This window comes from Salvelinus namaycush, chromosome 3, assembly GCF_016432855.1.
Source record: "Salvelinus namaycush isolate Seneca chromosome 3, SaNama_1.0, whole genome shotgun sequence".
Taxonomy (NCBI): Eukaryota; Metazoa; Chordata; class Actinopteri; order Salmoniformes; family Salmonidae; genus Salvelinus; species Salvelinus namaycush.
This window is the reverse complement of record NC_052309.1, coordinates 11829157-11848493: the sequence shown is the minus strand read 5'-3', so window position 1 is coordinate 11848493 and position 19337 is coordinate 11829157. Positions and strand designations below refer to the sequence as shown.

The 19337-nt window shown below is 42.4% G+C and overlaps 1 protein-coding gene across 1 annotated transcript; it reads left to right on the top strand.

Annotated features, from left to right (window-relative positions):
• Window positions 1–1964: 1964 nt before the first annotated feature.
• LOC120044211 (BCL2/adenovirus E1B 19 kDa protein-interacting protein 3-like) lies at window positions 1965–18890 on the top strand. The gene is made up of 6 exons (XM_038988808.1): window positions 1965–2132; window positions 13657–13801; window positions 15948–16035; window positions 16197–16276; window positions 16796–16945; window positions 17926–18890. Exons 1-6 carry the CDS (start codon window positions 2090–2092, stop codon window positions 17972–17974), a joined length of 555 nt encoding a protein of 184 aa, XP_038844736.1. The 5' UTR covers window positions 1965–2089; the 3' UTR covers window positions 17975–18890.
• Window positions 18891–19337: the final 447 nt, after the last annotated feature.

The window sequence follows — 19337 nt, the reverse complement described above, 5'->3', positions numbered from 1 at the left end:
CCATCTATTTTGTGAAGTGCACCAGTCCCTCCTGCAGCAAAGCACCCCCACAACATGATGCTGCTGTGGTTGCTAACGCGTATAGGGTTGAATCATTGGCATGGGCACACTGATTTTTTTAAATGCCAGTGGCAGGTCATTAGTAAAAATAGAAAAGAGTAGAGGGCCTAGAGAGCTGCCCTGCGTTACACCACACTTTACATGTTTGACATTAGAGAAGCGTTCTATTAGATAGATAGCTCTGAATCCACGAAATAGCAGAGATTGAAAAGCAAAAGTATTGTTAGGTATTACTGCACTGTAGGAGCTAGGAACATAAGCATTTCACTACACACGTCATAAAATCTGCAAAATATGTGTACGCGACCAATAAAATTGGGTTTGATATCATGATGATTTGTATCAAGTGTGTGGTCTTTTGTTTTGCAAACTCTGGTAGACTTCAGTGCAGCTTTTGATATTATCGATCACACTGTAGTCTGCTGCTGGAAAAACATATGTGTTATGGCTTTACACCCCTGGCTATATTGTGGATAAAGAGTTACCTGTCTAACAGAACACAGAGGGTGTTCTTTAATGGAAGCCTCTCCTACATAATCCACATAGTCAAGGAAAATGTATGGAGTAAAAAGTACATGATTTTCTTTAGGCCCTGTTCGTAAACCATGTCGAAGGTCGTTCCAAATCCACTCACAGGCATTTGTTTACACCTTGTTCCTTCATGTTAACTTATTAGCTAGCTAAAAACCTGGTTAATTTACCAATATATCTAAACATTTGGGGGCACAGAAAGAAAGGAAAATGACTAGCTTCTTTAGAAGATCAATGATCATAGCAATTACAAAATGACTGATCTCTTGCATGTCGTCACTCAAAAACGTTGCGCTCTTAAAGAGACAGTTTTCTATTTAATGCATCTCAATAGGTAGAGCTTTTACACCATGTAGAAACCTACTATTCCACAAACCACTTTGAATTCATTTCAATTACAGGTTTTTGTATCAACATTTTAGCTTTTTATAATAAACAAATATCTTTACAGGGTTAAATATTGGTTTCTAGAGCACAACATGTGCTTCAAAAGTAGATATAGGCCCAATATACTATATATCGATCAATAAATAAATATTCTGGTTCTCCTAGATTTCATGTTGTGCTCCTAACTTTTTTATATTAGGAGCACCAGTGCTACCAATGAACAATATTAATTTAGAGCCGTGTGTGTGTGTGTTTGAAGAGGAAGATAGGAAGGAAAGGGCAAAAACATGGAATCAGAAGAGCTACTGCTATCATGACGGCCCGCCCTTATGCACCATGGTATCTCTATGGACACACAACATGTACTTACTTCACAGGCACTGAACGAGCATGAGTCTACATGCGGAGTGCTGATGCCACTAGTTGCTGGGCTTCTTTTCAAAGGAATTAAATAGATCAGTCACAAGTGGGGTAGCTCATAGATTGTACACTGAACAGAACTATAAATGCAACAATTTTAACGATTTTACATGTTGTGTTTATATTTTTGTTCACTATATATACACTGTATGTGTATATAGGATACACTGTACATATAATTATATGGGTGAATTTGTTTGTTTTTTAAACATTGCCATTTAAAAGTATTATTTAAATTAATTTCAAATGTAGGTTACAACTTTCAATACACATTGTCTGAATGGAGTTGAAGTGAGTTAAATCAATTATCTCTTAATCTAATCCACTGTACAAGTGTTGTCAGCTACTTAAATTGCCGTGTGAGTCTTTACTGTTGAGCTTCCCCACTGGGCACAGACGTCATTTCAACATCTATTCCACGTTGGTTCTTTGAAATGATGTGGAAACAACGTTGATTCAACCAGTGTGTGCCCAGTGGGTCAAGTCTGTTTTGTTTACCTCGATCTGCTCTGCACGTGGGTAGGGAGGGAGTGCTGGCGGATTAGCGTGCTCTGATCATCACAGTCTACGTGCTACCATAACAACAGTGAATGAAGAAAGGCAGTTTAGAATACAGTTTTCTCCTCATTGCTCGTGTTTGTCAGTGTGAGAATCTCTCTCTCTGAATTTAAATCATCCTTCGGCCACTAACATGTCTCTGTCAGGTTCGCAGACTCCAGAGGACGGCTTGTACGGTAAGGGTTTGGGGGACTGAGCTGGCCGGGGTGGTTACTTTGTGTCAATGTATAAAAAATTATTTATTGTTTTTGGGTCAATGCAAAGTCGGGTCAATGATGATTGATTTGTATGTTACTATCAAATGTTTCTAAAAGCCTTGTTACTGCCCTAGGATGACTCTTTCTCTGTGTTTACCATAGGGATTAACTATGTCCAAGTGTTTTTCTAGGTTACATTCTTTAAAAATAATTCCAAAAGGGGTCCATCAGGAAAAGAACAGTATTGATGTATAAATGATTATGTTCATCCTCAGGCCTATAACGTTTAATTGTTAGTAACAATCAATTAATGATGCATGAACATTGACCTCTTTCATTAGAAGAAGGTTGTTTGCTACATTTGACTTAATTCACACACAACACTTACATAATCATTAACCATGACAGAATGCATGGATAGCGTGGACTAAAAGGGCAGGTTAGGGGAGAAACGTTAGCACACCCATTTGGAGTTGTTGCAACTGACATGTCATTGTGTAAACAGATTTCATGACTCACCTTTTTCTATCTCCCTAAGCCAATTAAACCCGGGAGATTTCCCTGAGGCTTATAGCTCATTGTACAGTTTGCTTATAGCCTCTACAGTACATGGGAGACGTTGTCCAGCTGTCAATGTATACACAACTCATACACAGATGGGAATAGTACATTGAACATGGTTGAACCGTAAACAAATTTATAAAGCCATAATATCTAGGACTTTAACGCAAAGCTTTGGAACGAGCACAACAACACATTTGTGCTTTGTTTTTCAAGAACTAGGCCTATATTAACAGACATTACATAAACCTGATTGGCACTAATTCTATGGATGGATACTGGACGATTGACAGGCATTGGGTATTGCTGCAGTGCAACATGGTCAAGGCCACAGAGAGAGAAAGAGAGAGAGAAACAGCAGGCTGGCAGCCAGTGATTATGTCATAACTCTCTCTCTTGGAGGAAAACTAGGGCAACAGCACAGTTTCCCCTCTGTGCTCTCTTCTCCACCCTCTCCTCTATTCATATGCCCTCTCCACTGTTGCTGTTAACATGATCTCTCACTTCCTTAAAAAAAAATCACTTCCTTAAAAAATAAAAAAGGGGAAGAGACAAACAGAGGGGATGAGTGTTGATGATGTTTGCATACATGCATTCCAGAGAGAGAGATAATGAGATAGGAGAGAGGAGAGGGTGGATCATCTCATACAGAAATAAGATCTTATGTAAGCAGGCGGCACTCTGTCAGGGCACTATGCCAGGGCAATCTGTCAGGGCATTCTGTCAGGGCACTCTGCCAGGGCACTCTGCCAGGGCACTCTGTCAGGGCACTCTGTCAGGGCACTCTGTCAGGGCACTCTGTCAGGGCATTCTGCCAGGGCACTCTGCCAGGGCACTCTGTCAGGGCACTCTGCCAGGGCACTCTGCCAGGGCACTCTGCCAGGGCACTCTGTCAGTGCTTGGCCCTGTTTGTTTGTGTGTGTTAGTGTGTGTTGTGTTCGTCCGTGTGCATGTGTTGTATGTGCTTATCATGGAACACTCAAACAATGCAACAGACTAGTTTCAGAGGGAGCAGTGATGAGATTATCATGTTAAAGACCAGAGACCAGTAGGTTTAAAGATAAGTGCTAAATGCATTTTAAGGAATATAGTTGTAGTTGTTATCATAATAAAATATATACAATTCACAACGTGATTCACACAATAAACAATGTTCACAATAGGCCTAGTTAAATGTCCATATCCCAGGTAAATAGTCTATTAGTATTTCAATACCTCAGGTGCACCCATCTAATATCAATAATCACCGGTATATCATCAGATCAATTCAATATAGAACTTCGCTAGCACAGACTGGAATATGTTCCGGGATTCATCCAATAACATTGAGGAGTTTACCACATCACCGGCTTTTTCAATTAGTGCTACGACGACGTCTTCCCCACAGTGACCGTACATACATATCCCAACCAGAAGCCATGGATTACAGGAAACATCCGCACTGAGCTAAAGGCTAGAGCTGCCGCTAATCCGGACTCTTATAACAAATCCCGCTACGACCTCCGACGAGTCATCAAACTTGCAAACGTCAATGCAGGACTAATATCGAATCCTACTACGCCGGCCCTGACACTTGTCGGATGTGGCAGGGCTTGCAAACTATCACAGATTACAAAGGGAAATCCAGCCGCGAACTGCCCAGTGACGCGAGTCTACCAGATGACCTAAACGTACTGAACAAAAATAGAAATGCAACAAGTGTTGGTCCCATGCTGAAATAAAAGATCTCAGCAATTTTCCATGTGCACAAAAAGCTTATTTCTCTCAAATGCTGTGCACACATTGGTTATATCCTTGTTAGTGAGCATTTCTTCTTTGCCAAGACAATCCATCCACCTGACAGGTGTGGCATATCAAGAAGCTGATTAAATGGGATGATCATTACACAGGTGCACCTTGTGCTGAGGACAATAAAACGGCACTCTAAAATGTGCAGTTTTGTCACAACACAATGCCACAGATGACTCAAGTTTTGAGGGAGCATGCAATTGGCATGCTGACTGCAGGAATGTCCACCACAGCTGTTGCCGGAGTTGTTTTAGAGAATTTGGCAGTACGTCCAACTGGCTTCACAACCGCAGACCATGTGTAACCACGGCAGCCCAGGACCTCCATATCTGGCTTTATCAACTGCGGGATCGTCTGAGACCAGCCACCCTGATAACTGATGAAACTGTGGGTTTCTACAACTGAAGAATTTCTGCACAAACTGTCAGAAATCGTCTCAGGGAAGCTCATCTGTGGGCTTGTGGTCCTCACTAGGGTCTTGAAGTTAGCATTGGCCCAGTAACGCGACGCAAACACAGTAGCTTCATTTGTGAAAAATGTTACTTAATAAGTTAATGGTCCACAAACTCATTCAACCAGCCTCAGGACGAGCCCCAAATTAACTGTAGTATAGATCCATTACACTTTGTGATAAAAAATGGGAAAGGGGAACCAGGATTGTTTTATTTTATATTAATTAATATATACAATAATATATATAGTAATATATACAGTACCAGTCAAAAGTTTGGACACACCTACTCATTCCAGGGTTTTTCTTTATTTTTACTATTTTCTACACTGTAGAATAATAGTGAAAACATCAAAACAATGAAATAACACATAAGGAATCATGTAGTAACCCAACATTATTTAAACAAATCAAAATATATTTTATATTTGAGATTCTTCAAAGTAGCTCAAATAAGCATAGAGAAATGACAGTCCATCATTACTTTAAGACATGAAGGTCAGTTAATGTGGAAAATTTCAAGAACTTTGAACGTTTCTTCAAGTGCAGTCACAAAAACCATCAAGCGCTTTGATGAAACTAGCTCTCATGAGGACTGCCAAAGGAAAGGAAGACCCAGAGTTACCTCTGCTGCAGAAGACAAGTTAATTAGAGTGAACTGCACCTCAGATTGCAGCCCAAATAAATGCTTCACAGATTTCAAGTAACAGACACATCTCAACATGATCGATTTGCTGCAAAGAAACCACTACTAAAGGACACTAATAAGAAAAAGAGACTTGCTTGGGCTAAGAAACACTAGCAATGGACATTAAACCGGTGGAAATCCGTCCTTTGGTCTGATGAGTCCAAATGTGAGATTTTTGGTTCCAACCGCCACGTCTTTGTGAGACGCAGAGTAGGTGAACGGATGATCTTCACATGTGTGGTTCCCACCGTGAAGCGAGGAGGACGAGGTGTGATGACGTGGTGGTGCTTTGCTGGTGACACTGTCTGTGATTTATTTAGAATTCAAGGCACACTTAACCAGCATGGCTACCACAGCATTCTGCAGCGATACGCCATCCCATCCGGTTTGCGCTTTGTGGGACTATCATTTGTTTTTCAACAGGACAATGACCCAACACATCTCCAGGCTGTATAAGGGATATTTGACCAAAAAGGAGAGTGATGGAGTGCTGCATCAGATGACCTGGCCCCACAATCTCCCGACCTTAACCCGATTGAGATGGTTTGAGATGAGTTGGAATGCAGTGAAGGAAAAGCAGCCAACAAGTCCTCAGCATATGAGGGAACTCCTTCAAGACTGTTGGAAAAGCACTCCAGGTGATATGTATATATATATATTGTATTACCCTACCTACTAACCCTATACTAATTAAAACCTGTTACTTATTCCAATCAATAAATCATATGTATTTATGAAGCCCTTCTTACATCAGCTGATGTCACAAAGTGTTGTACAGAAACCCAGCCTAAAACCCCAAATAGTAAATAATTCCACTACTTTAACCATATCTGATCCTACCCCAGGCCAATGTCCTGAGAGGACGGGACAGTACCACTCAACGCACTCTGTAACTCTTCTGAAGTCAAATCTCGTACCCCCAAGTACTTCTCTGCAGCTGGCACCACAACATCTATTTTCTGTGATTCACGTTCCATTTCTGTGGTACAGTTGATAACCATTGCTATGAATGCTAAGAAGCCAACCTTACTGAAGCATATGTCACTCATTGGTCTATCCCTCTCTGCTGGCACAGATCTACTATTCACAGGGATCCTCTCAGAATCCCTGACTATTGACCCATCCTCCTCTACTTTTTTCACTGCCTCAGCATATGACAACTTCTGCACTACTCTGACTCTAGCCACCTCAACATGCCTCTCTCGCACTGGACACTTCCGATCCCCAGCAACATGTGCAACCCTACAGCTGACACACAACTTTATCCACCAAAACTACACAGTCCTCTATCCCATGGCTTCCTGCACACTTCCCACATCTTGGAATCTCCCTCCTGCACACTGCTGCGACATGACCAGAAACGTTACACCTGAAACAGCGCAGTGGATTCGCCACAAACACTCTAACAGGATAATTGATATATTCTAACATGACCTTGTCAGGTAAAGACTCTGACTCAAAACTCAAAAGGACTGACAGTGACTCCTCTGTTTCACCACGCTCACCACCGCGTCTGCGTCACACCAAACGGTGGGCGTCACAAACACCAGGAATCTTCAACTTCAAATGCTCCACCTCCACACGTAATGCTACCCCAGAAATCACTCCTTTCAACCGTGCCCTGTTCCTAAGAGCAAAGCAAAAAACAGATCTTGATCCAAGTTGCGTCGCATGGAGTGCCTCCTCCCTCTGATCTGAAGAAACCCAAACAAACATCACAAGACCACTTTGGGTTACCTTCATCGACTCAACAGCACCCACCATCTTTTCCACCCAACCTGAAATCACCCATGGATCAGCCAATCAGCCTGGTTCCACCCTCTTCAAAAGTCTAATTCCCACGGGACCAAGCGTATCTTTATCAACCATCAATGTAAGGCTCGGGCTCCGAGCTCCTCACAACACCTTCTACCCCTTCCATTTCACTTCCAGAACTCGAACTGGTTTCCGGCTCACTCTGTTTGAACTTGACAAAAATCTTCCTCGACATACCCTTTCCCTTGTGGTTGCAAGCTTCAACAGATTCGAACTCATCCTCACTATTTTCAACCTCCTCTCTCTTTCCCTCCAATCCTCCTCCCATAACCAATTACCTGACTGAAAATATTAAACTTTCTAAGCTGAAATCTCCTTCTAGACACATGCTAAGCCCTGTTCTCCCTCCACTTCAAACATACCAACAATATCTAGGTTATACTCGCTATTTTGCTGTCTAAAATGGCACATCCTCTGCAGGGCTTTCTCGAGATTGAAAATGATTGAGCTGTCAATCAAAGGCGGGACCTAAATCATTTGCGCACTTCTGATTGGTTAAATCGTTTCTCTCATAACTATAAAGATGTTTAAAGGAAAACTTTGCAATTTTGTGAGTTAAGCCTTTTTTCCTACTTACCCAGAGTCAGACAAAGTCATGGATACCATTTTTATGTTTTGTGTGTAGTTTGAAGGAAGTTGAAGGTAGCATATTGTTACCTTTGCGCAATTAGCCCCTCAGGAATCTGAAAAGTATGGACTCTCAGATCCTCAGAAAGTTCAACAGCTCCACGATTGAGAGCATCTTGACTGGCTGCATCGCCACTTGATATGGCAACTGCTTAGCATCCGACCGCAAGGTGCTACAAGACCTACAGTATATACCAGACGGTGTCAGAGGAAGGCTCTAAAAATGGTCAAAGACTCCAGACACACAAGTCATAGACTGTTCTCTCTGCTACCGCACGGCAAGCGGTACCAATGCACCAAGTCTAGAACCAACAGCACCCAGAACAGCTTCTACCCCCAAGCCATAAGACTGCTAAATAGTTAGTTAAATCATTAACCAATAGCTTCCTGGAATATCTGCATTGACCCTTTTTGCACCACCTCTTTTGACTGATCACATACTATTTCTCTATTATTGTCACGTCCTGACCATAGTTCTTATGTGTTTTGCTTGTTTAGTGTTGGTCAGGACGTGAGCTGGGTGGGAATTCTATGTTGTGTGTCTAGTTTGTCTGTTTCTGTGTCCAGCCTAATATGGTTCTCAATCAGAGACAGCTGTCAATCGTTGTCCCTGATTGAGAATCATATATAGGTGGCTTGTTTTGTGTTGGGGATTGTGGGTGGTTGTTTCCTGTCTCTGTGTTTGTATTCTGCACCAGATAGGACTGTTTCGGTTTGCCACATTTTGTTATTTTGTTCGTTGTAAGTGTTCACTGGTTTTGTTTAATTAAACATGTTGAGCACTGGCTACGCTGCGTGTTGGTCCGATCCCTGTTTCACCCTCTCTTATAGTGAAGAGAGGGAAGGCTGCCGTTACAATTATTTATCTTTTTCTCTCTCTGCATTGTTTGGAAGGGCCTGTAAGTAAGCATTTCACTGTTAGTCTACACCTGTTTTTTTAGGAAGCAAATTTGATTTGATTTGAATTGCTGGAAGTCTCCAGGAACTACTAGCTGGCTCCTTTGAAAGCAGGGAAATAGACCTTCTAACTACTCAACAGCTGGGTGGTTGGTCATTTATAGTTTTACAAAGCTATACATAGTAATCGATACTGGTGTATGCCACCTGGCAAAGATTGTAAAAGAGGTACATGACAGCTATTTTTATTTATTATGCGTGAATTGTTTTGTATTGTTTTCTAGGTATTACTACTGCACTGCTGGAGCTAGAAACACAAGCATTTCACTGCACCTGCGATAACATCAGCAAATCTGTGTATAATAAACTTTGATTTGATTTGACAAGACCATAACACGCTTCAACTTTACTGCCCAATGGGCGAAGGTCAAGACACGCGTCCTCCAAAACATGATCCGCCAAGACACGCTGCTTCTTAACACACTGCTCGCTTAACCCGGAAGTCAGCCATACCAATGTGTCAGAGGAAACACTGTTCAACTGAGAACGGAAGTCAGTTTGCAAGCGCCAAGCCCGCCACAAGGAGTCTCTAGAGCACGATGAGTCAATGACAGCCCCCCAGCCAAACCCTCCCCTGACTCGTGCGCCGCCCTATGGTGCCAGATGTGACTCAGCCTGGGATCAGCTCTTCGATGTAGTGACTTAGAACGCTACGCAATTTGGTAGGCCCAAGCTTATCTTTAAAAAAAATAAAAAATAAATTCAGAATATTTAGGCAAGTTAGCTGGCTAACTCATTGATCCTGCTTTGTAGTATACCCCTCTGCATTACGTGTCTTAACCTTAAGACAGCCGTCTACTGTAATGATAAAGCAACAACAGACAATTCAACTTGAAATCTCTTTAAATCAAATCAAATGTTATTGATCGAGTACACATATTTTGCAGCTGTTATCGCAGGTACAACGAAATGCTTATGTTAGTATACCTAACAATAGAAAACAACACAAGCAAATCCAAAAAATGTAAATTAAAAAATGAAGAAATATAGTACCCGCAAAACACCAGTCTCAACGTCAACAGTGAAGAGGTGACTCCAGGATGCTGGCCTTCTAGGCAGAGTTCCTCTGTCCAGTCTCAACGTCAACAGTGAAGAGGTGACTCCAGGATGCTGGCCTTCCAGGCAGAGTTCCTCTGTCCAGTCTCAACGTCAACAGTGAAGAGGCGACTCCAGGATGCTGGCCTTCTAGGCAGAGTTCCTCTGTCCAGTCTCAACGTCAACAGTGAAGAGGCGACTCCAGGATGCTGGCTTTCTAGGCAGAGTTCCTCTGTCCAGTCTCAACGTCAACAGTGAAGAGGTGACTCCAGGATGCTGGCCTTCCAGGCAGAGTTCCTCTGTCCAGTCTCAACGTCAACAGTGAAGAGGCGACTCCAGGATGCTGGCCTTCTAGGCAGAGTTCCTCTGTCCAGTCTCAACGTCAACAGTGAAGAGGCGACTCCAGGATGCTGGCCTTCCAGGCAGAGTTCCTCTGTCCAGTCTCAACGTCAACAGTGAAGAGGCGACTCCAGGATGCTGGCCTTCTAGGCAGAGTTCCTCTGTCCAGTGTCTGTGTTCTTTTGCCCATCTTAATCTTTTATTTTTATTGGCCAGTCTGAGATATGGATTTTTCATTGCAACTCCGCCTAGAAGGTCAGCATCCTGGAGTCGCCTCTTCACTGTTGACGTTGAGACTGGTGTTTTGCGGGTACTATCTAATGAAGCTGCCAATTGAGGACTTGTGAGGTGTCTGTTTCTCAAACTAGACACTCTAATGTACTTGTCCTCTTGCTCAGTTGTGCACCGGGGCCTCCCACTCCTCTTTCTATTCTGGTTAGAGCCAGCTCGTGCCGCTCTGTGAAGGGAGTAGTACACAGCGTTGTACGAGATCTTCAGTTTCTTGGCAATTTCTTGCATGGAATAGCCTTCATTTCTCAGAACAAGAATAGATTCACGAGTTTCAGAAGAAAAATATTTGTTTCTGGCCATTTTGAGCCTGTAATCGAACCCACACATGCTGATGCTCCAGATACTCAACTAGTCTAAAGAAGGCCAGTTTTATTGCTTCTTTAATCAGAACAACGGTTTTCAGCTGTGCTAACATAATTGCAAAACTGTTTTCTAATGATCAACTATCCTTTTAAAATTATAAACTTCGATTAGCTAACACAACGTGCCACTGGAACAAAGGAATGATGATTGCTGATAATTGTCCTCTGTACGCCTTTGTAGATATTCCGTAAAAAATCCGCCGTTTCCAGCTGCAATAGTCATTTACAACATTAACAATGTCTACACTATATTTCTGATCAATTTGATGTTATTTAAATGGACAAAAAAATTGCTTTTCTTTCAAGAACAAGGAAATGTATAAGTGACCCGGAAGTTTACATACACCTTAGCCAAATACATTTAAACTCAGTTTTTCACAATTCCTGACATTTAATCCAAGTAAAAATTCCCTGTCTTAGGTCATTTAGGATTCGCTTCATTTTAAAAATGTGAAATGTCAGAATAACAGAGTGAATAAATTATTTCAGCTTTTATTTCTTTCATCACATTCCCAGTGGGTCAGAAGTTTACATACACTCAATTAGTATTTGGTAGCATTGCCTTTTAAATTGTTTAACTTGGGTCAAACGTTTCAGGTAGCCTTCCACAAGCTTCCCACAATAAATTGGGTGAATTTTGGCCCATTCCTCCTGACAGAGCTGGTGTAATTGACTCAGGTTTGTAGAACTCCTTGCTCGCACACGCTTTATCAGTTCTGCCCACACATTTTCTATAGGATTGAGGTCAGGGCTTTGTGATGGCCACTCCAATACCTTGACTTTGTTGTCCTTACGCCATTTTGCCACAACTTTGGAAGTATGCTTGGGGTAATTGTCCATTTGGAAGACCCATTTGCGACCAAGCTTTAACTTTCTGACTGATGTCTTGAGATGTTGCTTCAATATATCCACATAATTTTCACTCCCCATGACGCCATCTATTTTGTGAAGTGCACCAGACCCTCCTGCAGCAAAATACACCCACAACATGATGCTGCCACCCCCGTGCTTCACGGTTGGGATGGTGTTCTTCGGCTTGCAAGCCTCCCCCTTTTTCCCCCAAACATAACGATGGTCATTATGGCCAAACAGTTCTATTTTTGTTTCATCAGACCAGAGGACATTTCTCCAAAAAGTACAATCTTGTCCCCATGTGCAGTTGCACACCGTAGTCTAGCTTTTTTTATGGCGGTTTTGGAGCAGTGGCTTCTTCCTTGCTAAGCGGCCTTTCAGGTCATGTCGATATAGGACTTGTTTTACTGTGGATATAGATACTTCTGTACCTGTTTCCTCCAGCATCTTCACAAGGTCCTTTGCTGTAGTTCTGGGATTGATTTGCACTTTTCACACCAAAGTACGTTCATCTCTAGAAGACAGAACGCGTCTCCTTCCTGAGCGGTATGACGGCTGCATGGTCCCATGGTGTTTATACTTGCGTACTATTGTTTGTACAGATGAACGTGGTACCTTCAGGCATTTGGAAATTGCTCCCAAGGATGAACCAGACTTGTGGAGGTCTACAATACTTTTTCGGAGGTCTTGGCTGATTTCTTTTTATTTTCCCATGATGTCAAGCAAAGAGGCACTGAGTTTGAAGGTAGGCCTTGAAATACATCCACAGATACACCTCCAATTGACTCAAATGATGTCAATTAGCCTCTCAGAAGCTTCTAAAGCCATGACATAATTTTCTGGAATTTTCCAAGCTGTTTAAAGGCAAGGTCAACTTAGTGAATGTAAACGTTTGACCCACTGGAATTGTGATAGAGTGAAATAATCTGTCTGTAAACAATTGTTGTAAAAATGACTTGTGTCATGCACAAAGTAAATGTCCTAACCGACTTGCCAAAACTATAGTTTGTTAACAAGAAATTTGTGGAGTGGTTGAAAAACAAGTTTTAATGACTCCAACCTAAGTGTATGTAAACTTCTGACTTCAACTGTACATAGGGCAGCAGTCTCTAAGGTGCAGGGTGGAGGACATGGATGGTAGCCGGCTAGAAACAGTGACTAAGTTCAGGGCAGGGTACTGGGAGCAGGCTGGCTAGTGGTGACTATTTAACAATCTGATGGCATAGAATTTTTCAGTCTCTTGGTCCCAGCTTTGATGCACCTGTACTGTTTCTGCCTTCTAGATGGTAGCGAGGTGAACAGGCCATGGCTCAGGTGGCTGAGGTCCTTCATGGTCTTCTGGGCCTTTCTGTGACATAGCGTGCTGTAAATGTCCTGGAGTACAAATAGACTTATTTGTCTATTTTTAGTGTGCTCATGCTGTGTCCCTCACTTGCATGGCTGCTGGCTGATAGGCGGTTGCCAAACCCTCCTGGTTTAGCCTACAGTCTTCCAGAATGGGGCTTTAGTAAAGTTATTCCGGGAGATTGAATACGATTGAATAAGATTAACTGAAAAGTAAACTATATAATGTTCCAGAATTAGCTCAGCTCTCAGTTTGCAACATTGCTGACAGGTTGCATGTCTCTGTCTCTGTCTCTCTCTCTCAAACACAAACACACACACACACACACACACACACACACACACACACACACACACACACACACACACACACACACACACACACACACACAGACTCGTGGGTGGAGCTGGAGGAGCTGCTATCAGCGGTGAGCAGCAGGGAGAGTCTGACAGGACAAGAACAGGACCCAGCCTCCTGGGCCCTGCAGGGGGAGCTACAGAGGATCCTGCTAGAGGCACAGCTCGAGAGTAAAGACAGGTTAGTAGCTGAGAGAGGAGTAAAGACAGGTTAGTAGCTGAGATAAGATATGACAGGTTAGTAGCTGAGAGTGGAGTAATGACATGTTAGTAGCTGAGAGTGGAGTAATGACAGGTTAGTAGCTGAGAGGAGTAATGACAGGTTAGTAGCTGAGAGGAGTAAAGACAGGTTAGTAGCTGAGAAGAGTAAAGACAGGTTAGTAGATGAGAGAGGAGTAAAGACAGGTTAGTAGCTGAGATAAGATATGACAGGTTAGTAGCTGAGAGTGGAGTAATGACATGTTAGTAGCTGAGAGTGGAGTAATGACAGGTTAGTAGCTGAGAGGAGTAATGACAGGTTAGTAGCTGAGAGGAGTAAAGACAGGTTAGTAGCTGAGAAGAGTAAAGACAGGTTAGTAGCTGAGAGGAGTAATGACAGGTTAGTAGATGAGAGTGGAGTAATGACAGGTTAGTAGCTGAGAGAGGAGTAAAGACAGGTTAGTAGCTGAGAGGAGTAATGACAGGTTAGTAGCTGAGAGGAGTAATGACAGGTTAGTAGCTGAGAGTGGAGTAATGACAGGTTAGTAGCTGAGAGAGGAGTAAAGACAGGTTAGTAGCTGAGAGGAGTAATGACAGGTTAGTAGCTGAGAGAGGAGTAAAGACAGGTTAGTAGATGAGACTGAAGTAAAGACAGGTTAGTAGCTGAGAGGAGTAATGACAGGTTAGTAGCTGAGAGTGGAGTAATGACAGGTTAGTAGCTGAGAGAGGAGTAAAGACAGGTTAGTAGCTGAGAGGAGTAATGACAGGTTAGTAGCTGAGAGGAGTAATGACAGGTTAGTAGCTGAGAGGAGTAATGACAGGTTAGTAGCTGAGAGTGGAGTAATGACAGGTTAGTAGCTGAGAGAGGAGTAAAGACAGGTTAGTAGCTGAGAGGAGTAATGACAGGTTAGTAGCTGAGAGGAGTAATGACAGGTTAGTAGCTGAGAGGAGTAATGACAGGTTAGTAGCTGAGAGTGGAGTAATGACAGGTTAGTAGCTGAGAGTGGAGTAATGACAGGTTAGTAGCTGAGAAGAGTAATGACAGGTTAGTAGCTGAGAGAGGAGTAACGACAGGTTAGTAGCTGAGAGGAGTAATGACAGGTTAGTAGCTGAGAGAGGAGTAATGACAGGTTAGTAGCTGAGAGGAGTAATGACAGGTTAGTAGCTGAGAGAGTAGTAATGACAAGTTAGTAGCTGAGAGAGGAGTAATGACAAGTTAGTAGATGAGAGAGGAGTAATGACAGGTTAGTAGCTGAGAGAGGAGTAAAGACAGGTTAGTAGCTGAGAAGAGTAATGACAGGTTAGTAGCTGAGAGGAGTAATGACAGGTTAGTAGCTGAGAGAGGAGTAAAGACAGGTTAGTAGCTGAGAGAGGAGTAATGACAGGTTAGTAGCTGAGAAGAGTAATGACAGGTTAGTAGCTGAGAGAGGAGTAATGACATGTTAGTAGATGAGACTGAAGTAAAGACAGGTTAGTAGCTGAGAGGAGTAATGACAGGTTAGTAGCTGAGAGGAGTAATGACAGGTTAGTAGCTGAGAGGAGTAATGACAGGTTGGTAGCTGAGAGAGGAGTAATGACAGGTTAGTAGCTGAGAGAGGAGTAATGACAGGTTAGTAGCTGAGAGAGGAGTAATGACAGGTTGGTAGCTGAGAGAGGAGTAATGACAGGTTAGTAGATTTGAGGAGTAATGACAGGTTAGTAGCTGGGAGGAGTAATGACAGGTTAGTAGATGGGAGGAGTAATGACAGGTTAGTAGCTGAGAAGAGTAATGACAGGTTAGTAGATGGGAGGAGTAATGACAGGTTAGTAGCTGGGAGGAGTAATGACAGGTTAGTAGCTGAGAAGAGTAATGACAGGTTAGTAGCCTACACCAACAGAAATAAGACAAGCATTATGCCCCTCTTGCACTCTCTCCCTCTTTCTTTCTCTGTCTCCCTCTCCCACTCTGTGTGTGTGTGTGTGTGTGTGTGTGTGTGTGTGTGTGTGTGTGTGTGTGTGTGTGTGTGTGTGTGTGTGTGTGTGTGTGTGTGTGTGTGTGTGTGTGTGTGTGTGTGTGTGTGTGTGTGTGTGTGTGTGTGTGTGTGTGCTTTGTTACTGAGAAGTCCTGTTGACTTGCTCTCTGTGTTCAGTCCTCCACAGGTGGTGACTCCTCCACAGACTGTTGCTTCCCCTCCCCACAGTGAAGGCAGCAGCAGTACAGACTGTGTTACCATACAGGTACTAAACAAACACACGTAACATTCACATCACATATTTTACTGTAGCAGTAGCAAGCCTTTGCTATTAGATAGCTTTAACACCACACAAGTCAGTGTTTTCATGATGGCAAATGTACTTATTAAATGAAAATTAACTTTCCCTTTCTTCTCCCGTCTCAGTCCGAAGAAGAAGGGGAGAGGGGGCTGACTTCTGAGTGGGTATGGGACTGGTCCAGTCGGCCTGAGAACCTTCCACCAAAGTAAGAACCTACGCATATAATTGGAATGACACCAAATTGATTTTCACTGTAATTCATCCTAATTCCATTGACCTTCCTTGACCAGTTGCAATGTGAACACATTAACTAACATACACACAGTACTTGGCTGCTTAGAACAAGCACTGAATCACGGGGGGCCTGTGGATGTGCTAGAGGGAATGTAGTTATTATTTTAATACATAATGAATAAAACTGTGTACAATAGCATTGAAACCTGACAGATGATATCTCTCCATTACATCTGAACATGACATATGATAGTCTTTTACAGTCATGAAGGTATGTTTCTCTTCATGGTATGAGACTACAGAATTTCTCCTGAGAAATCTCCTTTTATCTTGAAGAACAAGACAAAACAAAATGTTTAATTTATGTCTTCCCCCTCTCTCCTTCTCTTCCTTCTTTCTATCTATGTTCCCATTTCTCCTGATCTCTCTAAATCTCTTTCTATCTTCATCTCCCCTGTTTCCCTTCCCCCCATCTCTCTCGCTCCCCCAGGGAGTTTGTGTTCCAGCACCCGAAGCAGCAGTCAGGCTCCCTGAGTGTAAGGAAGAGTGAGGTGATGAAGAGAGGACTGTTCTCCTCCGACGTCCTCATGGTCCTCATCCCCTCACTGCTGGTCTCACACCTTCTCACACTGGGAGTGGGGTAAGACACACACACACACACACACACACACACACACACACACACACACACACACACACACACACACACACACACACACACACACACACACACACACAACCGTTCAAAAGTTTGGGGTCACTTAGAAATGTCTTTGTTTTTGAAAGAAAAGCAAATTTTTGGTCCATTAAAATAACGTCAAATTGATCAGAAATACAGTGTAGACAATGTTAATGTTGTAAATGACTATTGTAGCTGGAAACGGCTGATTTTTTATGGAATATCTACATAGGCGTACAGAAGCCCATTATCAGCAACCGTCACTCCTGTGTTCCAATGGCACGTTGTGTTAGCTAATCGAAGTTTATCATTTTAAAAGGCTTATTGATAATTATAAAACCCTTTTGCAATTATGTTAGCACAGCTGAAAACTGTTGTTCTAATTAAAGAAGCAATAAAACTGGCCTTCTTTATTAGACTAGTTGAGTATCTGGAGCATCAGCATTTGTGGGTTCGATTACAGGCTCAAAATGGCCAGAAACAAATAACTTTCTTCTGAAACTCATCAGTCTATTCATGTTCTGAGAAATGAAGACTATTCCATGCGAGAAATTACCAGGAAACTGAAGATCTCGTACAACGCTCTGTACTACTCCCTTCACAGAACAGCGCAAACTGGCTCTAACCAGAATAGAAAGAGGAGTGGGAGGCCCCGGTGCATTTCTAAGTAACCCCAAACTTTTGAATGGTAGTGTATATATATTACAGAGAAGTACAGGATATATTAGCTACCAGCAGAGATAATGAGATGCAGTTTGTCTTAGTAATGATAATGAAGTAGCCTACTATTTGGCCACCACCACCTGACTGTTTCCTAATGGCAGCAATCTGTTTTTATACAACAACCAGGTAAATGTGTTAAAAAAAATTGCAGATTAAAGATATAAGTATAAGTATTGTGTTATCAATATTAGCAATATATTTCTCTCTCCCTTTCTCAGGATATACATAGGGAAGCGATTGGCTGCCTCCACAACTAGCACTCTGTGACATATGCTTCAGGGTAGCACTCCCATTTGTTGACGGCAGACCAATAGGAATGGCAGCCCTTGCCACAATACACCTGTTGCCCCCCTCTCTCCCTGTCATGGGGCAACATAGGACCAGGCCTTTCTTTACCACTGTCTCTCTGTCTGTCTCAATATGTCTGTCTGTCTGTCCACCACTCACCAGCACTTTGTGTGTCTGTCCATCAGTCAGTCACCCAGCATCTCTGAATCTGTGATTGTCCCAGGGCCAGAGAGTGAGTGGAGTGAGTGGAGTGAGTGAGTGAGTGAGTGAGTGAGTGAGTGAGTGAGTGAGTGAGTGAGTGAGTGAGTGAGTGAGTGAGTGAGTGAGTGAGTGAGTGAGTGAGTGAGTGAGTGAGTGAGTGAGTGAGTGAGTGTGTCAGTCAGGGCCGGAGAGAGACTGCTATACAGACATTGTGTCAATAACTCAGACTGAGATCACTATTACTTTACCAGCAAAGTAACACTGATCTCAGTTAACTAACAGAGAGAAACGAGTGATGAGATGGAGAGAGAAAAAGGAGAGAGAAAGGACAGAGAAAAAAGAGTAACTCCTCACTAAATCCCCATGGAAGGTGTGAGCAGGGCATTGAAGATATAGGGTATATAGTCCAATGCTTGCCCAAATTTAAACCAAAATCGAATTCTGGTGAAAGAAAGTCCCCAACAGTATATCTTTATATGACTCTGGTCACCAATAATATGTGTCAGAAATAACAGATCTGTGATAAGCCCGGGTGGTTTGTATAACGTTGAGGAATGGTTTGTATAACGTTCTAAGTGGTTTATGACAACACAAGTGGCGCTGGTTGTTTTCGTTGTCCTATATAACCATCTAACTGTTTAAACTCTGAACTGTTTGAAGGACCATAAGCCCATTAAACTTCATTCCTCATACAGCTCCTCATGCCTGTGGTCCATTTGTCTCTCTTACCAGATCTTTCCTTTTTTTATACACTTTTATTGTGTTTGGTTACGCAATCACTTTATCCTAATAATGATACAAGTGCTAGAGAGCTGTGACATAATAACGTATACAGTACCAGTCAAAAGTTTAGACACACCTACTAATTTAAGGGTTTTTCTTATTTTTTCTTTTACTATTTTCTACATTGTAGAATAAAAGTGAAGACATCAAAACTATGATATTACACATATGGAATCATGTAGTAACCAAAAAAGTGTTAAACAAATCAAAATATATTTTATATTTAAGATTCTTCAAAGTAGCCACCCTTGGCCTTGATGACAGATTTGCACACTCTTGGCATTCTCTCAACCAGTTTAATGAGTTAGTCACCTGGAATGAATTTCAATTAACAGGTGTACCTTGTTATAAGTTCATT

Excerpts from the sequence above, each read along its gene's own strand:
- LOC120044211 (XM_038988808.1), top strand. The coding sequence starts at position 2,090 with ATGTCTCTGTCAGGTTCGCAGACTCCAGAGGACGGCTTGTACG. Across the intron at positions 2,133-13,656 it reads TCCAGAGGACGGCTTGTACG|ACTCGTGGGTGGAGCTGGAG; the intron begins GTAAGGGTTTGG and ends ACACACACACAG. Across the intron at positions 16,277-16,795 it reads CCTGAGAACCTTCCACCAAA|GGAGTTTGTGTTCCAGCACC; the intron begins GTAAGAACCTAC and ends TCGCTCCCCCAG.